Here is a 17,396-nt window from a genome sequence, read left to right on the forward strand (position 1 = left end):
GAAATTCTCACTTTCTTCATATATTGTCCCCCTTATGTCTGTGAGCATCTTTAAATTACTTATCTTAATTTCATTAGGTCTTTTCTTGGGGTTTTATCTAATTATTTCACTGGGAACACATTTCTCTATTTCTTCATTTTTCTTGACATGCTGTTGATTTCAACGCATTAGCTACAACAGCCAGTCTTGAAGAAGTGGAGTGGCCTTATGTAAGAGATGAACCTTTTTAATCCTGCCCTGGTTCTTGGTTGTCTATCAAACCTTTCTGAATGTCCAGCCTACTTTGCTGTTAGTGGCTCCCAGTAGTTGAGAGTATAATACAACCTGTCAGTATCCCAAAGAAGAGAATTTCAGCACCTTGATGCAGGCTAATTGGAAACTGGGCACTCAAACAGTAGCTTAAATATGCACGTATACCGTCTCTCAGGGGAGGACTATCTGCTCCCTCTACACTGAGCCCTAGGGGGATAGCAGGTTAAGAACTGTTTCTTTGTTTGCTACCATCCTGTTGAACCCATGAACACAAGCCTTGCTGCTCACCACAGCCAGTTATCAAGGGATGTGTCCTCCAAGCTGCAGCCACAATGGAGCAGCAGAGGTTTGCACAGCCTCCTTCCTAGAAACACTGGTGACCTGAGGCAGGACAGAGGGAGAGTGCAAAGGTGGTCCCCACTGGCCTCTGCAATCTTTGGAGAGGGTTTTAGTTGGCCTATAGATGTTAAATCATAAACTTGATTCTCAGGCTGCAGTTAAGATCTCCAAACAGGCCTCTTTTCACAAAAATACTGGGTATTTCAATCTGCTGCCTCTGCCCTGTGCCCTGGTGGGATGGCTTGTTTATTAGAGCCCTTTGGGACCTGGGAACATAAGCTGTGTTGGCCAGCAGAGCCAGGCAGTCAAGTGTGTCCCCTGCACAGCGCCTGGGGTGCCAGACATGTGTATAAGCTCCTTTCCAGAAGATATCTGTGCGGCAGAAGGAGAGCATGAAGACGGTATGGTGCCCACCGGCCTCCCTTGTCTCTGGAGAGGATTACAGTTGGCATCTTAATGTGTGCTAAATTAGAAGCCTGCCCCTCAGGCCAACGCTTTTAAGATAAGCAAATAGGCTTCTTTAAGGAAGAGACTGGGCATTTTACTTCCACTGTCTCTGCACTGGACCCTGGAGGCATATCCATAGTAATGTTACTGAACCACAAGTGTGTGTGCCCGATGCAGAGTGAGGCCTAGCCATACTAAAATTGGAACAGGGAACGGTTTATTACAGATTCATACAAGGAGATGGATGGCTCGTGCCTTAAGACCCCAAAGTTACTGAAAGCTTTCAGCAAGCCCCTTGAAAAGCAAAAGGTGAGAAAGGTGACTGGAATCACTTCCCTAACGGTCACTCATTGACGGTTGGTTGCTTAGGGTGGGGGTTGCCTACTGAGGCACCAACCAATGGCTGAGCAAGACCTGCTGCGTAGTGCAGGTGTGGAGCAATGAGACACAGCAGTGGCTGCCTGCTAAGGGCTGTGCTCATCCTGCTGTTACAGCAAGTCCATAGGAGCCCATTAAAAACTGTCTCTTAGTTCACTGTGGCCTTGTGGGTCTTCTGGACCCAAGCCCCACTGGCTTTCAGAGCTAGATTTATGGGGGCCCATCTCTCACGTAGAAGTTTTAAAAATTGAGGTGCCATATGCAGGGTCCAAACCCTTTGCTCAGGGAGAATCGGGGAGTTGTGAGTTCCCTCCTGGTTTTGTTACCCTTCCAAGAGTGGATTTTATGGTGAGATTGTGATCAGCCTCTCATACCCATTTCGATGTAAATTTCTTCTTGTTCACCCAGTGGGCATGTAACAGAGCAGGATGAGCGCAGCCCTTAGCAGGTGGCCATTGCTGGGCCTCATTACTCTGCACCCTGTTACTGGGCAGCAGGCGTTGCTCAGCCTTGCTCAGTGCTTCTGTGGGTCCCACCCACAACCAACTGTCAGTGAGCGGCCGTTAGTTGTCCTGCTCAGCTATTGGTCAGCAACCACAGTAGGCCCTGCGCATGGGTAACTGTCAGTGAGGGACCACTGGGGGAGTAATTCAGTCAGTAATCAGCAGCGTGGTGGTCATCAGGTGGAGAGTGAGGTAAGAGGTAGATTCAGGCCGCCTTCTGGAGGCCCCCCAGCTCACCCAGCCTACAGCCAGTGGGTGAGCTGAAGGGCCCAGGAAACAGACTAGGGACTACGTCCTGCAAGGCTCCAGAGCCCTCAGTAAGGCCCTCTTCTAGCCTTGGCCCAGGCCTTGAGGCGGTGGTGACCCTCTCCCCCATGCTGTCTCTGCTACCTACTAGCAGTGACCATCTGTCTGGGTCACAGTCTGAGACCTGGTCTCCCCATTTGGGCAGCCTGGCAAGACTGAGGGCCAGTTGGGTTGGGTGCCTGGATCCCTCAGGGATGACAGCTGGGTGGGAACCTGGCCCCGAGGAGCTGCCAGCTGAGATCTGTCTCCGCTTAGCCAGGACTGGGACCTTGGAGGGTGAAAGTTGTGCCTTGCAACTTTGCCCTTTCTGGTCAGGACAGAGAATAACATTCATCTGGTAGAGATTTATAGGGACATCATTACTTGATCATGATCTGACCTCAGGAACCAAGGATCTGACATCAAGAACTCTGCAACAACTGACCACACCCATCACCACACACCTTTTGCTTTTAAAGGGGCTTGCTGAAAGCTTTTAGTAACTTTGGGATTCTTAGGCCATGAGCCACCCATCTCCTTAATGAATCTATAATAAATCTTTCTCTAATGTTTTAGTATTGATGGGCCTCACTGTGCGTTGGGCACACAGACTTTCAATTTGCTAACAGGAGTCACTCAGCTAGTTTCTGGGTTTCCTTCAGAGGGAATTATTGTTCAGTATATAGCTGTAGTTTCAGTGTGTCAGTGACATGAGATGAGTTGGGGAGCCTGCTTTGTGGCCATTTCAACCTAGAACTCTCCAGTAGCGTTTTAGAGGTAATGACTCAGTTTTATGGATCTGAAATACAGTTCCCACGTGGTTTGAGGCATAACCCTACACCCTCCTTCAACCTTGACTTAACACTCAGCTGCTCTGTGGTTCTAGAAGAATAACTGTGTGCTGCCTGAGGATCTGAAGAACTTTTACCTGATGACCAACGGCTTCCACATGACGTGGAATGTGAAGCTGGATGGTGAGTCAGCCTTCTTGCTGTGGAGGAGTACACAGCTCTCCCTGGCTGAGAGCTTAGAGGAAATAATTCTGGGGGCCTTTACAACTCAGGAGTCTGAATATGGACAGTGTATGGGGGTTCTCCTCAAGTGCAGTATCCAGGTGCTGTGATCATCTCCCAGCGGTAACCTGTGCCATCATTGCTTCACCCCCTGCCTCTGTGGCCCCTGTGCCAGAGTCTGCCCAGTACCTAACCAGAAGCTCAAGTTAGAGGCTTCCTATTGGCATGAGATGTTGGGGAAAATTAAGCATATGCAAAAATCCTGAGCTACCTTGAACTTAAAGCCTCGGAGGAGTCCGCTTTGGAGCAGTCTCCTCAGGGTGAACTGCAATGACAGTCTCTGGTGGTCATAAGAGGGGCTCCTCCCTTCATTCCCAGCATGCTGGAGATCTCAGGGCTCTGAACTCTCTCTCCCTCACATCTCCGCAGCCTAAGTTGTCAGCCACCTCAATTCACAGGTTATCATCCTGGTATTAAATACATCCAGGATGACACTTGTTGTGGATGCGGGAACTGACAGCTTGGTACATGTAAGAGATTCGGGCATGATGCAGGCATGAAGGTCAGCGCTGCACAGGCAGGTGAAAGCACTGGTGAGACTTCATAGGCTGGGAACCCCAATCTAGTCACCGGGGTTCAGCTCATTCCTGACACAGACTTCCCTGTCCTTAAGAGGACTGTATAATCTCCAGACTCCAGCCACATCCCCAGATCTGCTTTGGTCCTTGGGAATCACCCTGCACCTCTCCTTGCTGCCACTAAGATGAGTAGTTTCTGCCGCCCAGCAGATCTACAGAACTGACCCTTCCCTTCACTGCCTCTCCAAACCTTCCTGTTTCTCTCTCAGCTGACCAGAGGCACATTTTATAACTTACTCCTAAGCATTTAACGTGAACTTAGAATCATTACCTCTGATGGTCTAGAAACCATGGTGTCACCAAAAGAGTGGACAGAGGCTGGAGTGACTGTCAGATTCTCCCTTGCCCACATCATAGAGACAGGCTAACCCTTTCAGAAGCCTACTTCAGAAAAGAAACATTTCATGAAGGTTTTCTGAGTCCCTATTCATTATTAGTACTTTTTCTAACTTAATCCTCCCAACCTATTTTCTTATCCTCATCCACATTGCCATACCCATTCTTTACTGGATGGCCAAGATCATTAACAAAAAATCTAGCACAGGCAGCTTCTGATGTTTACCTCCTTAGTGGTCTTTTCTTCTTGGACACTCCAGGCTACACACCAGCTGTTGTATTACCTTCAGTCATTCCAGTATTTCAGCAGTCAGATGTCCCAGTCTTTGTGCACCACCCCATGCCCAGCACCTGTACTATAAAGATTCTGTATGACAGATAAGAAAAACAGATCATCTTTCTACACCTGAATCACAGAAAACTGGAACCAAGCAAGAAGGCTTTCAAGAAAATTTGCTCCATTGAGTTACAAAAAAATGACAAGGGGGAGATAGTTTCCACAGTGAAAGCTTACGACAAGAAGGGTAGAAGTGGTCAGTTATATAATTAAAACTGTTACTTTGGAAAGTATAATCCTTCATTCTGGATGGCGGGAGCAAAAATATTTTTTAGTCCTTTGATCTTCAAACAGGCTCCAACCCTAGAATTCCCAGTTCTTTTTGAGAATCCCCTCTTAAAATTTCCTTTGGTGCTCCACCCTAACACATGCAGTGGGGACTCTTCACTGTTTTGTTTTTTTTTGTATTTTTTTTGGCATAAAAGATAAAAGTCTGGTGCTTCAGAGCAGGTAGTACGTTGATTCTCTTTTTTCCACTTTCCATTCAATTCCTTAGCCCTGGGATCAAATAGTAACTGGTCTTAGGTTAGTCAAGCAGATGCCCTTTTGTTGACCATGGTAACTAGCTTATTATTCCATGTAATTCTTTTTGTTAACATTCCCATAGAACATACCATTCCATTGGGCAGCATGGCAATTAACAGCATCTCAAAACTGACTCAACTCAACCAGTCTTCCATGTACTCACTTCCTAACGCACCAACTCTGGCAGACCTGGAGGACGATATACAAGAAGGTAACTGCAGGAACTTCTGCTTTGAGTTACAAATCAACATGCTTGTTTCCATTTTAAAATATTGAAAATAATAGAAAGACATTGTAGCATTGCAACTTGTTCCCCTAAACCCAAAACCTTCCCACTCCTGGCTTCTCTGAACCATGGGAGTAAGGTTAGAAAAAAAAAGCCTGTGTCAAAAAAGGAAATTTTCATCAAGAAAATGCCAGGGTTGGGGTCTTTGTTTTATATCCAGTAGCCACTTCAGTCCCTGCCGCACAGTAGACAGTTAATGAACACTGGTAAGTGAATGAATGTTATGGATTAAACTTCGCTCCACATTTCAGTGTTGAGACGTTTCAGGGACCGTGGCAATCTAAGTGCAGCTTCCTTTCTCCCTTCAGGCTCTTGGCCACGCCTGATTGAAATGGCTTAAATTCAAATAGCTGCTAAAGCTATAATCAATTATGTATAAGTGAGGACTTCTTCAGTCAGAATTGTGTTTGGCTGCCCATAACAGACCCCCATTACAATGTTTAAACTAAAGAGGAGTTTATTTTTCTCATAATAAGAATCTGGAACTAGGCTGGTGTAGTTGCTTGAGAAACTCGAAGATAAAGTCTCCTCTGGATTCCTGGCACACCAGCCTTCGGGTTTGGTTTTCATTCTCATGGTTGAAAAATGTCGGTTCTACCTCCAAGCTTCAAGTCTGTGTTCCAGGCAGGAAAAAGAAGAGTAAAGGGCAAAATAACTGTCTCTTGGCAGAATATTTCCCTTTTTGTCAGGAAAATAGTAGTTTTCTCAGAAGCCCCTCCCAATAGCCATTGGCCAGAATAGAGTCAGAAGGTTACCCATCCCTGCAAGGGAATTTGAGGAGGTATTTTTAGCTGTGTAGTAGTGTCCCAAATTGAATTGGAGTAGAACTGGAGTTCTAAAAGGGAGAATGAATATTCAATAGATAACTACAGCATCTCCAGTACTAATGCCTTGGAGTGCATCGAAGTTCTGACAGAACTGATGATAGTCTTTCTCCTTCAATTGGACAAACAGCTGGATAACAGGAGGAGGAATCCAGGGGCTGAGACTGGAAAGTTTTGGGCCCTGGGAAGAACCTGTAATTGAGAAATGTATGGAATCCTCATGGGTGGGAAAAAGGTCACATTTGCTTTGTGTGTGTGTATTGGGGCGCTCTGCTCCCTCAAAGGCAAAGATGCTGTTAAATAAGGGGAATGGGTGTACCCTGCCCTTGGGGCTGGTAGGCAGCAGTAGACTAGATGACAGAAATGATTTCACGGGACTTCCCACTCCAGTATTCTTGTCTGGAGAATCCCAGGAACAGAGGAGCCTGGTGGGCTGCCATCTTTGGGGTCGCACAGAGTCGGACACGACTGAAGTGACTTAGCAGCAGAAGCATAGGACTTGAGCCTAGGGGTAGAGACCACATTGTCCTACGTATTCATGGGGCTAAAAGTCATTTGGGCTTCTGGTGCCTTCTGAGTTCATGCTTTTTTGTACAGTTCAACAACTCTAAGTTTCATTAAATTTAAAAATGATGACTTTTCTCAGGAGACTTAGCAGTTAGAAAGAGGACAATTAGGAAGAAATATTAGAATATACAACCAGAGAAGTAACACCACTAGAGGACACTGATGAACACCTAAATAAAACTAAGAATAAGAACACTAAGACATTTAAGATAGCACAAAGATTTCCTATAGAAAAAAAATCAAAAAGTCTTGATTAAACAACTGACTAGAGGAGTTGAATAAGAATATAAATATTGAGACCTGAGTTAATAGCCTGAAAAAGCAAGTGCAAGAATATCTAAAAGCACAGATAAAATACATTTTAAAATGAGAAATGAGGGGAAAAGTGGAAGGATAAGAGAAATAGAAAATACAACAGGTGACCTTCCATTGGAATTCTAGGTGCTCAAAAAAAGAATAGATGTAAAAGGAATAATAAGCAATAATAAAACAAAATTTGTATTATTCAATCTTTGGATTGAAAGGGCTCTTCTGGACTCCAATTGAATTCGGGAGGAAACAGAAACCTAGAGTCTATTACGTGATGCAGAAAAGAAAATCACAAGCTTCTAGGTAAAAATAAAAAATTATATAGAGAGAATAATCAGTCTTCTTACCTGCAACAGTTGAAAACTAGAAGATAGTAAAAAAGCATAAACAGGTTGATGAAAGAAAAGGAATGAAAATCAAGAGTTCTGTATATATAGACCAAATACAGCTCTCAGATTATTAAAAGAATATTAAAGTTTGTGTAAAACTTCAAGAACATAAATACTCTAAACAGAAGACAAATAGAATGGAGATCTCTAGATGTGGCTCTATAAAGAGGAAAGGAAACAAGACATTAGTGAACCTCCTGTGAAAGAGAGAGATTGGGCTTCCCTGGTGGTCCAGTGGTTAAGAATCTGACTTGCAATTCAGGGGACACCGGTTTGATTCATGGACAGGGAATATCCCACAGGCCAGGGGGCAGTTAAGCCTGTGTGCCACAACTACTGAGCCCATGCTCTACAGCCACAAGCCACAGCTACTGAACTGCACGCTTTGGAGTCTGTGCTCCGCAACAATAGAAGCCACCACAATTAGAAGTCTGTGCCTTGTAGCTGGAGAAAGCCCAAGTACAGCAATGACAACCCAGCACAGCTTGAATAAAGAAATATGTAAATTAAGATTTAAAAAATTAGACTAAATTAAATCTTACTGTTCAGGAACATAACCTTACCACCAGACAACTTACCTGCCTCCCAAGAAACCTGTATGCAGGTCAAGGAAGCAACAGTTAGAACCAGACATGGTTCTAACAGACTGGTTCCAGATTGGGAAAGGAGTACATCAAGGCTGTATAATGTCATCCCACTTATTTAACTTATATGCAGAGTACATCATACAAAATGCTAGGCTGGATGAAGCACAAGCTGGAATCAAGATTCCCAGGAGAAATATCAATAACCTCAGATATGCAGATGACAACACCCTTTACAGCAGAAGGCAAAGAGGAACTAAAGAGCCTCTTGATGAAGGTGAAAAAGGAGAGTGAAAAAGCTGGTTTAAAATTCAACATTCAAAAAACTAAGATCATGGCATCTGGTCCCATCACTTCATGGCAAATAGATGGGAAACAATGGAAACAGTGACCGACTTTATTTTCTTGGGCTCCAAAATTAGTGAAGATGGTAACTGCAGCCAAGAAATTAAAAGACACTTGCTCCTTGGAAGAAAAGCTATGACCAACCTAGACAGCATATTAAAAAGCAGAGACATTTCTTTGCTGACAAAAGTCTATCTAGTCAAAGCTATGGTTTTAACAGTAGTCATGTATAGATGTGAGAGTTGGACTATGAAGAAGGCTGAGCACTGAAGAATTGATGCTTTTGAACTGTGGTTTTGAGAGTCCCTTAGACTGCAAGGAGATCAAACCAGTCAGTCCTGAAGGAAATTAACCCTGAATATTCATTGGAAGGACTAATGCCGAAGCCGAACTCCAATACTTTGGCCACCTGATGCAAAGAGCTGCCTCATTAGAAAAGAACATGATGTTGGGAAAGATTGAAGTCAAGAGGAGAAGGGGACAACAGAGGATGAGATGGTTGGATGGCATCACCGACTCAATGGACATGAGTTTGAGCAAGCTCCGGGAGATGGTGAAGGACAGGGAAGTCCATGGGGCCGCAAATAGTCAGACACAACTGAGCAACTGAACAAAAACAAAATTCAGGAATGTATACAACTTTTACATAAGAACTCTTGGAAAAGAGGCGACATAGTGCCTGGAATATGTTTAAATGTACTGTCTCAGCTAAATCTAAAAAATAGGACAAAGGCAAGATATAAGAGTGTTATGGGCTAAATTGTGTCACATATTCATATGTTAAAGTCCTAACCTCACTACCTCAGACTGTGCCCTTATTTGGAAATAGGGTCATTATATTAATAGATTTAAGTAGTTCAGGTGAGGTCATACTGGAGTCAGGTGGAGCCCTAATCCAGTATGACTGGCAACCTTTTAAAAGGGGAAATTGGGAGATATAGGTACATAAGAAAGTCATGTAAAGATGAAGACAGAGACAGAGAGCTGCTTCTACATACCAAGGAAAGCATAAACACAAAACCAAAAGTTGCAAGCAAACTACCAGGAACTAGGGGACAGACAGAACAGATTCTTCTCCACAGCCCTCAAAAGAAACAACCTTGAACTTGGATCTGTAGCCTCCAGAGGCGTGAGACAACAAATTTCTGCTGTTCCAGCCTTTCAGTATGTGGTACTTTGTTACAGTATCCTTAGCATTAATACAAGAATATTCCAGAGAGTCCTTACAGTAGAAAGCATAGGACAAAGAGGAAAAGAAGTAGAAAGTGGAAGGTCTCATCCTACTGGAGGAAAGAAATAGTATACTTTGGGGGAAACAGAGTGTCTTTAGTGTCTGGGTTTTCTTTTCCTGTATAACAGATTACCACAAATTTACTGACTTGAAGCATCACACATTTCCTATCTAACAGTTTTCATGAGTTAAAAGTTCAGCTACAGATTAGTAGAGTCCTCTGCTTAGCGTCTTAACAGGCTAAAATCAAGGTATCAGCTGGTGCTGTGAAGCCATCTGCGGATAGGGCCCTCTTCCAAGCTTGCTGGTGGTTGACCTTATGCAGTTCCTTGCATTTCTGGGACTTGGTCCTTGTTTTCTTGCTGGTTGTTGGCCAGGGGTCAGTCTCAGCTCATCTAGACTGCCCTTAGATTCTAGCCACATGATTCACAACATGGTAGCTTGCTTCTCGACCAGCTACTACTACAGTAGCCTCATAAAGTCACCTAATCAAGAGAATCATTACTCCATCGTTGCAGGTCCTGACTACTCTGAGGGGAGGAGGTTATACAAGGTGTGTATACCAGGGAGTAGGACTCTTGGGGGCCATCTTAGAATTCTGCTTACCACACTTGGTTAGAGAAATGATGGCCTATTATTTTCAAATAAGGGTAGAATCGTATGAATCCAGTCATGCAAGCATAACAAAAAGGAAGATAACCACTAAAGGAATAAAAGATTACTTTAGAATCTCTAACCTAATAAAGGTAGTGTTGAATCATATGAGTAAAAGTAAGAAAAGGGGAAAAGAAACATTATAAAACAGGCAACAAAACATTAAGAGGAATAAAATAATGATCATTATATTAAGTGTGCTGGAATTCAATTTCCCTTTTAAAAAGCAGAGACTATCAGATTGATATAAAAAGCAAAGCTCACCTATGTATTATTTTCAGGAGCATACATAAACTGATGAAGAGACCTCCTGGTAAAAGCAGATAGGTAATTCAGAGCAGCCTTCTTGCTGAAGACAACTGAAAAGTCGGGCAAGATAAAAAAATCATCAAAGAGCTAATAAGATGATGAGGTAGAACTAGATTAACATCCAGAAGAAGACAGAAATCCAGGGAAGAGGCTCAATGTTTGGGGTTGCTCTTGCCTAGGATACACTATCCTTTTCAAAAGAAGCAATGAGGCTATGAAAGGCTGAGAATTGGACCCACATGAGACTAGGAGAATAAAATGGAGTTGTAGGATCTACAAACTAGAGCACCCATAAAAGCTACCCTACCCTTTCGGTTAGTACGGTGGGGAGCTGTACCTTAGGAGACATAATGAACCAGAAATAACCACTTTTCACATGGAAAAATCCCCAAATTGGACTAATTTGATTCCATATGAATATCCTATGTGGCCTGGCATTCACTCACAGACAGACATTCACTCTAGAGAAATGTTCTGAAATTGACTGTATTAATGGTTGCACAGCTCTGTACATACACTAAAACCCATTGAATTGTACACTTTAAATGAGTAAATGGTATGGTAGATGAAGTATATCTCAATATAAAATTTATATAAAAGTAAACTTCTTCCCTGAAAGAAGAAAACATTATCCTAGACCCCATTGTTTTTATAAATAATTTTTCAAAAATAATCCTCCTGAATATGAACCAGGCACATGAATAAACACAACACCATGAACAAGAACTAGCACAAATAATGTAACAGGAGGAGATCCACTGGTACTCCCAAGGATGAAATTATAAGGCACAAGCTATAAGACAATGTGCTAATGTGCAAATGAAGATAAAACTAAAAGTTCAACAAAGAACTAGTAACAGGTACACTGTAGATTTGACCCTATGATTCCGGTCATAAGGCATACTATCTTTCAAACAGATCAGAACTTGTGCAAATAATACTCTAAACTCTGAGGAAATTTTTAAGATAATTACTTAAAAGGACTAGAGAGTAACCAGATATAAGCAGAAACTGGAGTGGCATCTACAAATGGCAGAAGGGAATCACACTGAATGATTTTCCTATTTTTGTAACTTTTTGCCTGAGGGTAAACACCAGATAGCATCAGTCAGGGCTGCTAAAACTTGGTAGGAGCCTACAGTCTGAATTTTTTATTTTATCCAAGATGAAATAGCAGAGACCAATCTTCCCAACTGGAACAAAAACCAAAAACAAATGTAAAAAAAAAGTAAAACAATGGATTTTAAGATAGCATCATGCCGGGAAGGATGAGGAGTTCTGAATGATGGGAAACAAATGAAGTAACCCCTAGCTTATTATCTGAAAGTGTCCAGTTGACAGCATAGAGAGGGAAACTCAAGCAGAACCTGTTGAACCTGTTAACTAAGAAGACAGAACGAAGAGTCCAGTTGAATGAAGACAGCTCACAGGACTGAGTAACAGGGAGGAACGAGCTGCTTAGAGAACTGCCAAGGATCCTCCTCAAATATTCAGCAGAGAACTGATGAGCACCCGCATATGAAGATACTGCCCGAGGCCCGGGACAAGACCACCCGGTGATGAGCGGGAACAGCACCTGGTGCTCACATAGGACCAGGCCTAATGCCTGTTGCTACAGCCAGGCTGAAACGCCTCACAGCTTACACAGATAGAGCACTCAGAGGGTCCCACCTCAGGAATGGGGAAAAATAGCCCTAGGTTAAATACTGTCTTGGGTTCTGCCTGACGAATACTACAAACCAAAAGTATCTGTTTTCACATAATTTAACTATCACAGAACAATGCTCAACGATATATGTAGAAATAAATATAAAGCACTCAACAATGCAAAAGTAACAATTTCTGGCATCCAATCAAAGATTAGCAGGCATGCAAAAAAGAAGGGAAAAAATAACTGTGAGGAGGAGAAAAATGGACTAGTTGAAACCAATCCAGATTTGAGATACCATTTAGAATTAGCATATACAAACTTTAAAACAGTCATTACTATATTTGATATGTTCAAAAACTTGTACAGACATAGAAGTTAGGAAAAAAACAAATCCAAACTTACCTTTTAAAGATGAAACTAGTGTCTGAGAAGAAAAATACACTGGATGGGACTAACAATAACTTAGCCATTGCTAAAGAAAAGACTGGAGAACTTAAAGATATAACAGTAGACAATCCAAAATAACACAAAAAAATTAAAAAATTATTTTCGTGAAAAGAACATCAGTGAACTGAGGGACAGCAAATGGTGTAATATATGTCTAACTGGAGTCCCTGAAAAGAGTCCCTGTAATTGGGCCAGCAAATAATATTTCAAGAAATGGTGGATCAAAACTATACCAATTTCATGGAGACTTAAACCGTATCTAAGAAGCTCAACAAGCTAGGAATAAGAAACATGAAGAAATAATATTAAGAAACATAATCAAATTGCTCAAAATCAGGGATGAAGAGAAAATCTTAAAAGCTGTTAATGGGAAGAAACAGTTCCATACGAAGGAAAAAAGATAAGGATAATGACATATTTCTCATTGGAAATAATTCAGTCAAGATAAAATACTGGGGAGTGGAAGGGATAAATGGGGAGATTGGGATTGACATGCACTACTAGACTGGTTCCAAATAGGAAAAGCAGTACGTCAAGGCTGTATACTATCACCCTGCTTATTTAACTTATATGCAGAGTACATCATGAGAAATGCTGGACTGGAAGAAACACAAGCCGGAATCAAGATTGCCGAGAGAAATATCAATAACCTCAGATATGCAGATGACACCACCCTTATGGCAGAAAGTGAAGAGGAACTAAAAAGCCTCTTCATGAAAGTGAAAGTGGAGAGTGAAAAAGTTGGCTTAAAGCTCAACATTCAGAAAACAAAGATCATGGCATCCGGTCCCATCACTTCATGGGAAATAGATAGGGAAACAGTGGAAACAGTGTCAGACTTTATTTTTTGGGGGCTCCAAAATCACTGCAGATGGTGACTGCAGCCATGAAATTAAAAGACGCTTACTCCTTGGAAGAAAAGTTATGACCAACCTAGATAGCATATTCAAAAGCAGAGACATTACTTTGCCAACAAAGGTCCATCTAGTCAAGGCTATGGTTTTTCCTGTGGTCATGTATGGATGTGAGAGTTGGACTGTGAAGAAGGCTGAGCGTTGAAGAATTGATGCTTTTGAACTGTGATGGTGGAGAAGACTCTTGAGAGTCCCTTGAACTGCAAGGAGATCCAGCCAGTCCATTCTGAAGGAGATCAGCCCTGGGATTTCTTTGGAGGGAATGATGCTGAAGCTGAAACTCCAGTACTTTGGCCACCTCATGCAAAGAGTTGACTCATTGGAAAAGACTCTGATGCTGGGAGGGATTGGGGGCAGGAGGAGAAGGGGACGACAGAGGATGAGATGGCTGGATGGCATCACTGACTCGATGGATGTGAGTCTAAGTGAACTCCGGGAGTTGGTGATGGACAGGGAGGCCTGGTGTGCTGCGATTCATAGGGTCGCGAAGAGTCGGACACGACTGAGCGACTGAACTGACTGACTGACTGACTATATATAAGACAGATGACTAATAAGGACCTGCTGTACAGCGCAGCAAACTAATCAGTATTCTGCAATGACATATGGTGAAAGAATCTAAAAAAGAGGGTAATATATAACTGATTCACTTTGCTGTACACCTGAAACTAACATTATAAATCAACTATATACCAATTTTAAAACGTTAAGAGAATACTCATACTAGACCAGAGGAAAAAATAAGATACATAAAAAAAATAAAAGTGTTCTTTAAACAAATTCAGTTGATTAAAACAAGACAAAATACTCAGAGGAAAAAAGTGTCAACCTAGAATGCTAAACCCCTTTCAGACATTCTAAATTCTTTCAAAATCAAAGGCCTTTTCAAAAAGCAGTCTAGCAATGCCCATTCTACTGTGTGGGTGTCTGTCCACATAACATAAGGACTTGATCAAAGGGATGTATATGGAGATGATTGCTGTAGCATTTGCAGCAGAATAATGTTGGGTGAATGCCTATCAGTAGAGAGCTGGCAGGGTAAGTTAGGGGGCACCCACTTCCACAGTCAGGCAGGCAGACATTAACACATTAGAATTACAAACCTTAGAGGGCTTTCCACATGGTACTGTTATATAGAAGGTAAGATTTAGGTAACCTGTATGGTATCCGATTTTTATATAATAAACAATCTTGAAAAAATTTAGATGTATACCTATATGTGTGTCTAGGACCATATGAGATGAGGAAAGCCATGTTTTAAAAAGAAAAACTATAGGTTGGAGAAGGAAATGGCAACCCACTCCAGTATTCTTGTCTGGAAAATTCCATAGACAGAGGAGCCTGGCAGGCTACAGTCCATGGGGTTGCAAACAGTCTACTACGACTGAGTGACTGTGCACACATTTACATAGGTATATGTATAAATCAAAAATTGTATTCTTATATACTGTTTTATCCAATCTCTCCTAGGTTTGTAAACCTTCTCCACCCAGTCACTAATACTAATCTTTATTGCATAATTGCTATAATGAAAGAAGCAGGAGAGGCTTCTGATGCTTGCATTTCTAAGAATTTATCTTTTTTTCTGTTACACCATGATATTTGGTTTCTAGGTAGGTATTTCTAACAGAGCCAGACTTAGCATTAATTATAATGTTATAATTATAATATGGGCTTCTCTGGTGGCTCAGTGGTAAAGAATCTGCCTGCCAATGCACAAGACAAGGATTTGATCTCTGGGTTGGGAGGATCCCCTGGAGGAGGAAATGGCAACCCACTCCAGTACTCTTGTCTGGAGAATCCCATGGACAGAGGACCTTGGTGGGCTATAGTCCATAGGGTCAGAGAGAGTCAGACACAACTGAGCACGCACACACAATTATATTATGCTTATGTGTGCTTGGTCACTCAGTCGTGTCCAACTCTTTCTGACCCTATGGACTGTAGCCCAGCAAGGTCCTCTGTTCATGGGATTCTCCAGGCAAGAGTACTGGAGTGGGTTGCCATTTCCTCCAAGGGATCTTCCCAACCCAGGGACTGAACCTGGGTCTCCAGCATTGCAGGCAGATTCTTTACCTTCTGAGCCACCCTAGGACTCATGCCCTTAACTCACACTGTTATTAATTAATGACAGTAACTAATATTTATTGAGTATGGGCTTTATATAAAATTTCAGACAGTTTTCACAAAAACTCTATTAGGTACACATTATCACTGCTTAAAAATAAGTAATCTAAGGAACTCAGACATTGCACAATTTGCCAAATGTTGTATAGTCGATAATCGACAAAAGGCACAGAAAATACTTTAATAGGGTCATAATCACAAATATACACTTTAGACATAAGAAACAGGATTTTAATCAACAGATCATGAAGTGCTATAAACGAGGGGAAAGCAGTTATCTGGGGAAAAAGAAATTGTTGTGATTGCTCTGACTTCACGTGTCCCAGGAAGTTCGCTTTGTTGTCCTCACGCCACCTTCCCCTGCATTTCGTGACACTGTCTATCGCTAACAGCAGAGCCCTGACAGAAGACTCAGACCAAGAACAAGACCCAGGGCATTTAGAGCGGACAATACATTTGGTCCACATTCAAAAATGATAGTTAAGAATATGTCTGAGATAAGGTTTTTTTTGCCCTCTGTTTTTTTCATCCTAGCAAAGCTGGATGAGTATGTTTGAGCTGAGTGTGTTTAAACATTACCATTAACTTCTGGATTTGCAGCCAGTGAGAACCATCCAGAGAAGCCTCACTTTGATTCTCGCAGTGTGATATTTGAGTTGGATCCTTGCAACGGGAATGGGAAGGTTTGCCTCGTCTACAAAAGAGGGAAACCAGGTAAGGATCATGGCAGGAGCAGTTCTGTAGTTTGGGAATGGCCTTGGCTGACCTTGCCCTCCAGCCATCACACAGAAGACACGCTCCTCCCTGAACTCCTGAGCTGCTGCAGGGTCTCGGGTAGATGCCAAGAGAAAGCCCCTTAGGTCCTCTCTGAGCCACCCCCTCTCCAAGCCCATTACTGGAGTCTTTTTAAGGTACTGTCATTTGTGAGTTACTGCAGAGTAATAAGATTAGGATAATAAGTGAATAAAAAGTAAAAGAAATAGTTACTCTGTTTATAACTCCTCTAGCTCGTTCACGTGTTAGATAAGCATCCAGGAAAAGCATTGTCTTATACTTCTTTATGAAGGGTGTCTAACTAATAAAAACCTGAATTACTAGACCTCAGTCTAAGAGGAAAAGGCTCTGGCCTCCTGTGCAGTGGCCACCCCATGACAGCTCAGTCCCAGAGGTGGACAAGGCACAGCCCTCTTCGGGTACCTCTGCCTGGAAGGGGTGAGAAGACACACCAGGATTTACCTCCAGGTGAAGGAGAGACCATCTCCTGCTGGAGGGGTCTTTGTGAAGCAGCCTTTGAGCTGCATCCCGAAATATGGGTCAGAATGAGATATGGGTGGTGAGGGTGGGGCAAAAGGGGGCATCATGCAAGAAATGGGTAAAAGACATGCCATGGGACAGTGCAACTGATTTGGGGGGAATGACAGGTAATTTTAGTTCGTTGGCCACTTGATTCATCTTGTGGATGAGGGGAGATGATGCCAGAAGCCCTTCATGCCGAGTTTTGAAAGCCAGGTGAAGGAGTTTGGACATTCTGTGGAAGTATGGGGGGAGTCAAGGTTATTTAGCACAAATACGGCAGGATTCAAGTGAAAGTGTGACCACGAGTAGAACTAGAAGAGGAAGTTACTGGAGGATGGATGCCATTTAGGGAGATGTCACAGCCATTAGAGAGGAGATGAGATGAGGGGATGAGCTAGGAGAGACCTCCA

The 17,396-nt window shown here is 42.6% G+C and overlaps 1 protein-coding gene across 5 annotated transcripts in view; it reads left to right on the forward strand.

Moving 5' to 3' along the window:
• TPGS2 (tubulin polyglutamylase complex subunit 2) overlaps positions 1-17,396 on the forward strand; it is a 64,277-nt gene that overhangs the window by 43,016 nt on the left and 3,865 nt on the right. The window contains exons 3-5 of one of the 5 annotated variants that reach the window (XM_086372722.1): positions 3,074-3,178; positions 5,136-5,264; positions 16,291-16,404. In XM_086372722.1, the coding sequence (XP_086228848.1) occupies positions 3,136-3,178; positions 5,136-5,264; positions 16,291-16,404 (286 nt within the window). In that variant the 5' untranslated portion in view covers positions 3,074-3,135. The remainder of the gene's footprint in view (positions 1-3,073; positions 3,179-5,135; positions 5,265-16,290; positions 16,405-17,396) is intronic. The other 4 variants (XM_086372720.1, XM_086372723.1, XM_086372721.1 and 1 more) reach the window with 4 other exon arrangements.

The sequence above is a fragment of the Bos grunniens genome, chromosome 24, assembly GCF_055505025.1.
Source record: "Bos grunniens cultivar Pamir isolate PY7600 chromosome 24, Bosgru_T2T1.0, whole genome shotgun sequence".
NCBI classification, from domain to species: Eukaryota; Metazoa; Chordata; class Mammalia; order Artiodactyla; family Bovidae; genus Bos; species Bos grunniens.